Source organism: Coptis chinensis, chromosome 5, assembly GCF_015680905.1.
Source record: "Coptis chinensis isolate HL-2020 chromosome 5, ASM1568090v1, whole genome shotgun sequence".
Taxonomy (NCBI): domain Eukaryota; kingdom Viridiplantae; phylum Streptophyta; class Magnoliopsida; order Ranunculales; family Ranunculaceae; genus Coptis; species Coptis chinensis.
Window position 1 is genome coordinate 89464888 of NC_141460.1, and position 10694 is coordinate 89475581.

General features: G+C 48.2%; 3 protein-coding genes across 3 annotated transcripts; 1 reads left to right on the forward strand and 2 right to left on the reverse strand.

Annotated features, from left to right (window-relative positions):
- Positions 1-5312: 5312 nt before the first annotated feature.
- On the reverse strand, positions 5313-5801 carry LOC147499878 (uncharacterized). Its single transcript, XM_086563556.1, has one exon. It carries the CDS (start codon positions 5799-5801, stop codon positions 5313-5315), a length of 489 nt encoding a protein of 162 aa, XP_086419682.1.
- Positions 5802-6436: 635 nt separating this feature from the next.
- Positions 6437-6952, reverse strand: LOC147499879 (uncharacterized). The gene has a single exon (XM_086563557.1). It carries the CDS (start codon positions 6950-6952, stop codon positions 6437-6439), a length of 516 nt encoding a protein of 171 aa, XP_086419683.1.
- A 1372-nt stretch (positions 6953-8324) lies between these two features.
- LOC147499880 (ammonium transporter 2 member 5-like) lies at positions 8325-10668 on the forward strand. Its single transcript, XM_086559227.1, has 3 exons — positions 8325-8986; positions 9324-9609; positions 9828-10668. The coding sequence occupies exons 1-3, from the start codon at positions 8399-8401 to the stop codon at positions 10382-10384; spliced, it is 1431 nt and encodes a 476-aa protein (XP_086415353.1). The 5' UTR covers positions 8325-8398; the 3' UTR covers positions 10385-10668.
- Positions 10669-10694: the final 26 nt, after the last annotated feature.

Here is a 10694-nt window from a genome sequence, read left to right on the forward strand (position 1 = left end):
TGACCGAAGTCTCCCCGTCAGAGGTGGTGGCACCCACCGAAATGCCCCCTTCCAAGAGGCAGTGGACCTCAACTTCCAAAGGGTCCGTCCCTATCGCTCCGCGGTCATCAGTGCCCGACACACCTTCCATCCCGAACCCCCCTCTTCCATCCCCGGTCTCTTCCCCTAGCCTTCGTCGGCCTGGTAAAGAACCGATTCCACCGATCTCCCATTGTTTTGGACATGGCTCTGCCAAGACTTCGCCTGATCTTCTTCAATGTGCGGAACCGCTGAGTATCCACGGCTGACTCCGCTCGAGATAACGCTGCTGTAGCTTCTTCCTTATTCTACAACTCCCACCTGCCCAGGGACATTGCATATGCCGACGGGGGTTCGTTTGACACCCACCGCACCTCCTTTTACACCAATTGGGAACGGGTGCGGTTTTTTTTTTTTAAATCTCTATGTTTACGTCTTGGTGAGCTCCGGACATTTCTTTCATGATCAGCGGCCTTCTCGATTACCAAGAACAAACTTTCGCCTTGGAGAAAGAGGTCAGCGACCGCTTCGGTGCGAAGGCCAATGCCTACCAAAGTTTGAAGGCGCCGCCCGCTAATCTGGCCAAACTCAAGGCTCAGGATGAACTACACTCCACAGAGTCATCTTATCAGTCCTACATGGATTCGGTGAATGATCGTCTCAGCAGTCAGCGGGAACAGCTCCTTGAACACCATCAATTACACCTATCTGACCTGTCACAACAGCACCAAGTCGCCGTCACTTTACTCGCCAAGAACATGAGGCCGCTATCGCCACTCTGCTCCAGCAACACCAAGATGATATGACTATTCTCCGCGAACGCTTCCAAACCCTGGCTGAGAAAAGGATAACCAAGAAGATTCAAAAGGAACTTGCCCGACTCGCCCAGGAAGGGTGGCTTCTGCCTGACAAGCCTTCCACCCCTGCCGCCGAGTCCTCTCTAGTGCACGAAGAAAACTCTCCGGCAGCCGAGGCCACCGAAGAGACTCGCGTTGGAAGCTCGGAGCCAGCTGCTGTGGCCCTCCTCACCGAACCCTCTGAAGATGCGTCGGACATCCGCCCTGCCGCTGACTCCTCCCTCGAAAAGCCATAGGAGCACTTTGTCTTTTGTAATAAGTCCTGTTGTTCACTCTGAGCCAGTTACGGCCATACATTAGTTCGATCATTCCTTTTTGTGTTTATGTTTACTTTTATGCTTGCACGCTGCTCTATTTCTGATGCTAATAAAACTGTATCTGGAATTTTAACATTCCCTCGTGAACCTGTATCGCTTGCACACTGCTCTGTTTCCTATGAAATTTGATTTTGCTCAACCCGTTTGCCATCTTTATCTCGTCTGATTTGTCTATGTGACCAACCAATCCTGTGTCCCCTGCCCTTGGTTAATGAGGGCTCATGCTACCAGAAATGCTAGTTCCGTAGGACGCATATCCCTCTGTGAGGTACTCCGCCCCCCAGTCTTTCTCTTTATGTTTGGCCTCCTCTCCCATTGGTCGTTAGTCTCTGTAATCCGCGAAGGGCTCCTCCCACTCCGCAGATATTTTAACCACGTGGAGTCGTATGGGGCAGCTCCTCCTGCCCTTGACTCCCTCTAACTACCTATCAGCGAAGGCTCTTTCCCCCCGCTGTCTCTCTCCCCACGGGGTTCTAATGCCCCATGTGTGGTTTGCTCCCCGCGGAGGGCTCATCCCACTCTGCGGTCTCGGTATCCTCGGCATGTCTCCTGGGGGCGCTCCTCTTGCCCCCATCTCCTCCGCTCTCTCTCCCCCTTCCTGGGTTCTATGCCCCAGGTGCGTCTCGTGCCTCCTCGCCCCGCTCCGCGGAATTCACAGCTTTCGGGAGGCGCAGTGTTCATGTTTGGTTTATTTTAAGTCTCCTATTTTTTTACAAATGGCGAGTTCCTCTCAAAAGTGCTGGTGTATTATATATTTACATATAACCACAAATTCATGCATTACATTTTCCTTACGCTCAAGCGTGGAATTTTTTTAACATCCTCACATTCCACGGTTTCTCTAACAGCTTGCCTTCCTGTGTCCGCAATCTGTATGTGCCCGCCCCTCCAACATCCACCACCGTATAGGGTCCTTCCCAGTTTGGGCCCAACTTCCCATCTTTCTCCTCCCTTGTACTAGGCGTCACTCGGCGGAGCACCAGGTCGCCCAGCCGGAACTGTCTTAGCTTGACCCTACAGTTGTACTGTCTTTGCAATCTCCGGTGATACTCCTCGGTTTAATGCTGCGGTGTCTCTTCTCTCTTACGCTAAATTCAGGTCCGGCTGCCAATATTCTCGGTTTGATCCCTCTTCCATGGACTTCGGTCCGGCGTTGTAGGCCGCAACCATCTCAGGGGATCGCGGCCTCTACCCCAGTGAGCCAAGGAAAAGGGAGTCTCTCGAGTGGAGTATCGAGGGGTGGTTCGGTAGGCCCATAGCACATGATTCAAAATTTCATCGCCCACACCCCTTTCTTGTCCTCCAATTTTCTCTTAAGGTTGTTCATGATGATCTTGTTGGATGCCTCTGCTGTCCGTTGCCCGGGATTGTGGGGGGGGCGAGAACCCTGTTTCACTTTATAGGCTTGCGGGAACTTGGCCACCCGGCTCCGTGGAATGAAAGTACCATTATCCGCGATGATAACATATGGCAATCCAAACCGGCATATGATATTCTCCCATAGAAACTTTATGATTTGTGCCTCCTTCACCTGTTGCAGGGATACGACTTCGATCCATTTAGTGAAATAATCCGTTGCCGCGAGCATGAATCTCCTTTTACCGCTGGCCATGGGCAGCGGCCCTACTATATCCATTGCCCACATGGCAAACGGCCACGGACTTGTGACGTTATGAAGGGGCTCCGCGGGGGCGAATATTAGCTGGGCAAATCTCTGGCATTTGCCACATTTCTTTGCAAATTCCACAGCATCTCTCTTCATATGGGGCCAGAAATATCCCTGCGTCAGTAGGTGATGGGCCGTCGTTCTCCCCGCTGAGTGACTCCCGCAATCCCCCTCATGTAATTCTGCCAACACTTCATGAGACAGCCGCGGACCCAAACATTTTAACAGCGGTCCATTGAAGTTTTTTCCGATATAGCTCTCCTTCCAGTAGAACGTATCTCCGAGAAGTTTGCTCTAGTCTCCTTCTTTCTTTTTTATCCGTCCTCCGTCCGCGAGAAAGCCCTTAATTGGACCCATCCAACTCCCTCCTCTTCCGCCACGACAAACCTCTACCACCTCCTCAGTGCTCGGCCTCTCCAGCCTTCCCACGCGTATAGTTCTTTCCTCTAACCCCGGGATGGCAGCTGCTACATATGCCAGGGCGTCAGCGTGCCTGTTCTCTCCCGGCCCAAATGAAGGAAGCGGAGCTTTGTGAACTTCGCGGCTCTTTTACGCACCACTTCCAAATATCTGGCCATCCGGGGACATCTAGCTGCGAACCCTCCATTCGCTTGGCACACCACTAAGTTTGAATCAGAATATACTATCAGCTCCTGAACTCCCAGATCTTCAGCCATTCTTAGTCCTGCAATCACGGCTTCGTACTCTGCCTCATTACTTGATGCCGCGAAGCCCAATTTCATGGTTTGTTCTATTTTGCTATTGTCGGGCGTAACCAAAACCACCCCTATGCCGCTGCAGGTGTCCGTTGCTGATCCGTCGGCGAATACCCTCCACCCATTCCTCTTATCCCAAGGGTCTAGGATATCAGGCTCCCCTTCTTGTTCTGGTTCCATGATCTGTTCCTCTCCCCAGGTGGGATCCTATGTAGGAAACTCTGCCAGAAACTCAGCCATCGCCTGCCCTTTTTCCGCGGTCCTTACCTGATATTGTATCTCATAGGAACTCAGCATCACCGCCCACTTCAACATCCTACCCGAATTTTCTGTCTTCGATTACTGTCTCGAGGCGGGCGATTACATTACCACCACCACATGTGCTTCAAAGTAGGGTTTCGGTTTGAGGGTGGAGAAAACCAGCCAAAGGCGCACCTCTCAATCTCAAATACGGGTACCTTCGTCTCGCCTCTAGCGATGTCTTACTTACTGAAAATACACGGCTTTTCTATTTTGTCCACCACCCACACTAGAGCGGAATCGACCGCATACTCCGTGGGCCCCAAGTACAAATCTGCTTTTTCCCCAACCTCGGGCCGCGATAGCAAGGGTGCTTTGCCCAAGTATTTCTTCAAGTTACGAATGCTTCCTCACACTCCAGCGGTCCATGAGAAGTCCGGTGTGCTCCTTAATAATCGATCTGGTGATGTCCGTGATTTATCGGATGACTTGGAAATGAATCTATTGGTCGCGGCTACCCTTCCCGCTAACTCGCGTACTTCTTTTTCACACTCTGCGGAGACGGCATCTCTACCAGGGATCTTATCTGCTCGGGATTAGCCTCGATTCCCCTATGGGTAACAATATAGCCCAAAAACTTCCCTGTAGTCACCCCGAAAGTACATTTCTCCGGATTCAGTTTCAAATTGTGCTCACGTAGTATCCCGAACGTTTCCCGTAACCCCTCTATATGCTCCTCCTCCGTCATGCTCTTCTCCACCATGTCGTCTATATAAATCTCGATTTCCCTCCGAATCTTGCTTGCGAACATTTTTTCCCCCAATCGCTGGAAGGTAGCCCCCGCATTTTTCAAACCAAGCGGCGGCATTCGTGTAGCGATGGAGGTACCGCCCTCCACCACAAATGATGTCCTCTCTTGGTTTGGCTCATACATCGCAACCTGATTATACCCCATCGAGGCGTCCATGAAAGAAAATATTTCGAATCCAGCCGTCCTGTCCACTAACTCGTCTACGCGTGGCATAGGATAGCTGTCCTTTGGGCACTCCAGGTTGACGTCAGTGAAGTCCACACACATACGCACTTTCCCGCTCTTTTTTGGTACCGCGACTATGTTCGACAACCAGTCCATGAACTCCACCTCTCGGATTATCCCTGCCCCCTTCAATCGGGCAACCTCTTCTCGAACCTCCTCCAGCGTGCCGCCCGAGACTCCTCGATTTTTTGTCTCACGGTTTGATCATCTCTCTCATATGCAAGCGGTGACATGCGAACTCTGGGTCCAACCCTGTAACATCCTCTATCGTCCATGCAAAGACGTCTCCGTTATCTGACAATAATTGTATCAACTTAGTCCTCCATTCCGCCGGCAAACTTGACCCTATCGACGTGACCTTCTCCTCCTCCCCTATCCCAATATTCACTTTCTCTATCTCGTCAAGCGTCTTGTGACCCGCCGACGCCTCTTCCCCCACCTCCCCCGAGGTGCATTTAACTGCTATGCCAGCCTCTTCCTAGGGTTGGAAGTTTCCCCTTCCGACCCACCGATCAAACGTTTCACGGTCCCTCTGAGACTATTCTTCGCTGTTACCTGATCCCCGTAGACCTCATACGTGCCGGTAGGCGTAGGGAACCGTATCACCTGGTAATACGTAGATGGGACCGCCTTCATCTCATGAATCCACCGCCTTCCCAAGATCGCATTATATTGTGAAGCCGCATCCACTACCATGAAGCGGGTGAAGACGGTCACCGGTTCCGCCGTCACGGGCAATAAAAGTTCCCCCATGGGCTCTGTCATACTCCCATTAAATCCATACAAGTTAGTGCGCGAAGGGCGCAGCTGTTTGGGATCCACTCCCATTTCTTCTAAGGCTCCTCGGAACAACAGGTCTACCGCGCTTCCGCAGTCGATCAACACCCTCTTCACCATGTAGTTTCCCATTGCCACTGTAATGACTAGTGCGTCCTCGTGTGGCGAATCCATTGCCCATAGGTCCGCATTGCTAAAGACAATTTTATCTTTCTCGACCGTTGTGACTTCTCTTTGCCGTGGCCTACTCGTTCTCTCATTAATTTGTTGGATGCTCGCTGTCCGCCGTATCTTGTCTCTATGTGCATTATGGCTCATCACTTCCCCACTGTAAATCACATTGATGGTTCCCAGTAGTCTTCCTTTGCTTTGCGGCACTTTCGCTCTTCGTTCGTCCGTCTCTCACAAATTCTCCCATCCTCCCCTTCTCCACCATCCTCTGTACCATTCAACCACTTGAGAGCGTAGCGGTCATCCGTCTCATGATTTCTTATCGATGATATGCGCGAGTGGCTTCCACGGTATCTCCGCCCGGCATACTCAGCGGTCCCTTCATCCCCGGCGATCCCTTTATTAAAGGCGAGAATCTCCTTTGGCGGTTTGTTCAAGCGGGGTTTGTTCAACCAGCGGTATGGCTTCCTCTCTTATACTCCCTCCGAATCCCTTCCGGCTTCTCTCCGTTCGTGCTCCATCTCCGCGGTATTGACCTCTTTCTTTCCCGTAAGCTGACGACCTCCACGTCGTTTCTGTTCCTTCTCCAAAGACAACTGACCTTCCTTGCCCTCTTAGAATCCTTTTTGCACGAGTCTTCATACCTTATATACTTTTCCACTCGTGGATACAGCTCCTGCAACTAACGTTGCTATCTCATTTTTTGCTACAGATTGGTGAACCCCAGTTCTCGGGCGCAATCCCCTTTCAAACGCTATCACTGCTGTCCTCTCATCCAGATTCTCCACCTTCAGTGTCTCCGCCTTGAACCGACATAGGAACTCTCTGATTGACTCCGCGGATCGTTGTCGTACATTGAACAGCGCCACGATATCCACCACCCTCTTTTTCTGATGTATGAAATGATCCACGAATGCCTGCTCCAACTCTTGAAAGTTCTTAATGCTCCCGGACGGCAATCTGTAGTACCAATCCGACGCCCCTCCTTTCAGACTAGCAGGGAACATCATGCACCGCAGACCATCAAACCGAGCCTCCTGCCATAACGGCATCTGCTGTCTAAAATGATGGATGTGGTTTCTTTGGGTCTCCTTTGCCGTCGTATCTCTCAAACCTCGTTTTGGCGAATCTCTTTGGGAACCTCCGATGCCCATATGTCATCTACGCTAGCGGGTTACGGTTCAACCCGACCACCACGGCTAGTTGCTCCCCAGCTCCTTCGTGCGCGCCGGTTGGCTTCCCTATCATTGTCTATCATTTCTTGGACTTGCTCTATTGTTAATCCCGCCCCGGGTTTTCCACTAAGTTTGGTCGGTCTCCTCCTCGTCTCAGATTCCTCACTCGGGTCTTCCCAATCTCCTCCTCGTCTTTCTCTCTCTCTCTCCGCATGACTCATCGTTTTCCCTTTTTTAGCCTTTCGATCTCTTTCACGCATCGGGGCGCCTCTTCCGCCGCTTCGCCCTTCTTTCGGTTCTTCCCCTCCTCTATCATAGCTTCTGGTGTCAGCTCCTGATCCCTAACTTTCTTTGGCCTTCCCGCTGCTCTCTTTGGTGCCATCTCTGAGTTGCTCTTCTCTGTCCCCACAGACGGCGCCAAATGTATGGACCTCTAAATTACTGTTCCCCAAATGCCGAACTAACCCCTTCTCTTTGCTCCCCTCTCCTCCCTCTATTCTCTCTTCTTCCCTTTCTGCTCCCCTTTCTCTCTTTTTCTTGGCCTTCCTCTTTTCTCCACATCTTCTCCTTTTTATATTCCCCTTCCCTTCTTCAGGACCATCCATCTGCCCTCTCATCCAACGACCCGAAGTCAACCGTACACTTGCCACCGTGGACTAGGGTTCTGCGGCTTTGATCCGCTGCTCCTCGTCGTCCTTGCGTAGGTTGCTTCCTATCCGCTGCACCGCGGACTTGGTCCAAGAGTTGCATCTCATGCTATTACAGTTATGTATTCAGCCTGAGCATCCGGAAGAAATTTGGATTAGACTTTCACTGTTTTTTTTTTTTGTAAAAACAAAATTGTACAATTCTCGGATTTTTATTAAATAAATCATCATTAAGATCTAGGAAAGAACAAAACAAATTTTGGTCACAATTTTTAAGCGCACTTGGTAATTCAATATTATGTTTCTTTCCAAGGGAGCAACTTCGCATCTCCATGACTACTATTGGTAGGCTTCTATTGGTTGAGCTTTTATCACCTGGTTGATTGGCCAAGAAATCTGTATGTTTCATGGCCGGATCCCAGTACATCCTACCAAAACAGGAGAGGATGTGCGCAACTGCGCAAAATTGCTGCACTTAGATACTCTACTTTTAATGAATGAATAAATGAAGAATACAGCTATGCCCCCTTAAAGCTCCAATATAGTTTTAAATCAAGATCTTATATCTGAGGTCATTTTTGTAATGTCATGTGTCAAAACAAAATAGCCGGCCTAAAACATCTAAAGAGTACACTCACAAATAAAAACTGATTCTGTCCATGCCAACAACAGTGAACTAGTAAACCAAGACTTTATCTAATCTCTTATATAGATACACTCACAAAACAATTCAAGTAAAACTAAGCACCAATTAAACAGCAAGAAAATCTACTGAGCAATGTCACTTCCTTCGAATCTCATGCCAAATGAGGGGAGTCCAGAATGGATGAACAAAGGCGACAATGCATGGCAACTCACAGCAGCAACACTAGTAGGCCTCCAAAGTATACCTGGTCTAGTCATTCTCTATGGAAGCATAGTTAAGAAAAAATGGGCTGTGAACTCCGCGTTTATGGCCCTATACGCCTTTGCCGCTGTTTTAGTTTGTTGGGTTGGATGGGGATACCGTATGTCGTTTGGAGAAAAATTAGTCTTCTTTTGGGGAAGACCCGCAGTTGCATTGGATCAAAAGTTCTTGCTTAATCAAGCATTTTTAGGAATGTTCCCAACTGCTACAATGGTGTTTTTCCAATTTGTGTTTGCTGGGATTACATTGATTTTAATTGCTGGGGCACTTTTAGGTAGAATGAATTTTCATGCATGGATGTTATTTGTGCCTCTATGGCTTACATTCTCATACACAATTGGTGCGTTTAGTGTTTGGTGCCCTGATGGATGGTTGGCTAAGCTTGGGGTTATTGATTACTCTGGGGGGTATGTGATTCATTTGTCATCTGGTGTTGCTGGGTTCACTGCAGCCTATTGGGTAAGTAGGAATCTAGAATGACCATTTTGTGTTACTCTTTTTCTGTTTTTGTCTTCTTTTTGGATGATCAAATGTAACCACTATTGAATTGTTTTTAATCTAATATCTAATATTGCATACACTAAAAGTTTGATTGGAACATAATTTGACTTTTTGGCATGGCCTAATTGCTAACATTCACAACTTCAGATCAGGTAACCAAGGCACTGCTCAGATCAGCTGATTTTGCGTTGTCCAAAAAAAGAAAAAAGACACACTAACACGAATTCTATGTGTCCAGTCTAAGTGGTGTTTCAATTCAAGCATCTAACTTTTGTATGGATGGGACATTTTGAAGGTTGGACCCAGGACAACTAAGGACAGGGAGAGCTTCCCTCCGAACAACATAATTTTGATGCTTGCAGGCGCAGGCCTTCTTTGGATGGGATGGACTGGTTTCAACGGTGGAGATCCTTACATCATAAGCATTGATGCATCTCTAGCCGTCCTTAACACGCATGTGTGCGCAGCTACGAGTTTATTAGTGTGGCTTTTCCTTGACATCCTTTTCTTTAGAAAGCCGTCCGTTATTGGAGCTATACAGGGCATGATCACAGGTTTGGTCTGCATTACTCCTGCAGCAGGTAAACAAACTGCGTACGCATCAATCTAAGGAGAACCTGCTCATACCAACTCAATCTTACTGAAAAAACTTTACTAGTCCGAAGTGCAAAGTTATTTTTGACCTGTGAAATTTCAAAATTGTTGACGCTCTATCACATATTCACATGGTAAAATGTGCAATTGGCAGTTGGTAGCTTCCGAAAACAAATCTTCTAATCATAGTCATACTTTTCAACAGGAGTTGTCCAAAGCTGGGCTGCCATCCTAATGGGAATACTATCAGGAAGCATTCCATGGTACACAATGATGGTCCTTCACAAGAAGATATGGTTTTTGAAGCAAGTCGACGACACAATGGCGGTCTTCCATTCCCACGCAATAGCAGGCACCTTAGGCGGGATCCTAACTGGTCTTTTCGCAGAGCCTAAGCTAAATCGTATTTTCTATGACGTACCTGATTGGGAAAAATACATAGGATTGGCCTACGGATTTCAAACAGGTCGGACTACTGCTGGATTTCGGCAAATGGGGGTTCAATTAGCAGGAATATTGTTCATAATTGTATTAAATGTTATTACCACCAGCTTGATATGTATGCTTATAGGACTCATTGTGCCACTGAGACTCAGTGAAGAGGACTTGGAGGTCGGAGATGATGCTATTCATGGTGAGCAAGCTTATGCATTATGGGGAGATGGACAAAAGTTTGAGAATTCAAAGCACAATTCGATTTACGACATTGAAGAATCTTCATCCACTCTGCCAAAAGCAGCACGTGAACTTCAAATGACATGAAACATTTGGCAAATGAATGAAGACTGAAGAGATTTGTAGGACTATAGTCTACAGGGGAGGATGAGGCGCGCTATTACGTGATACTTGTTGATTTCCATCTCTTCATTAGAGACATAGAGTCAAGAAGGAATTGTCTTCCTAGGTTCCTACTCATTTTTTTTAGATTCAATAGAAGTCCTGTTATTCGTCAAAAAAAATAGAAGGAAATATCTTCACCATTTATTATTAATTAATTGATTTGATATTCTTAACTATTCTCTGACCAAGGGTCCAAGGTGACACTGGTGCAACTCTTTATTGGTTTGCTTAG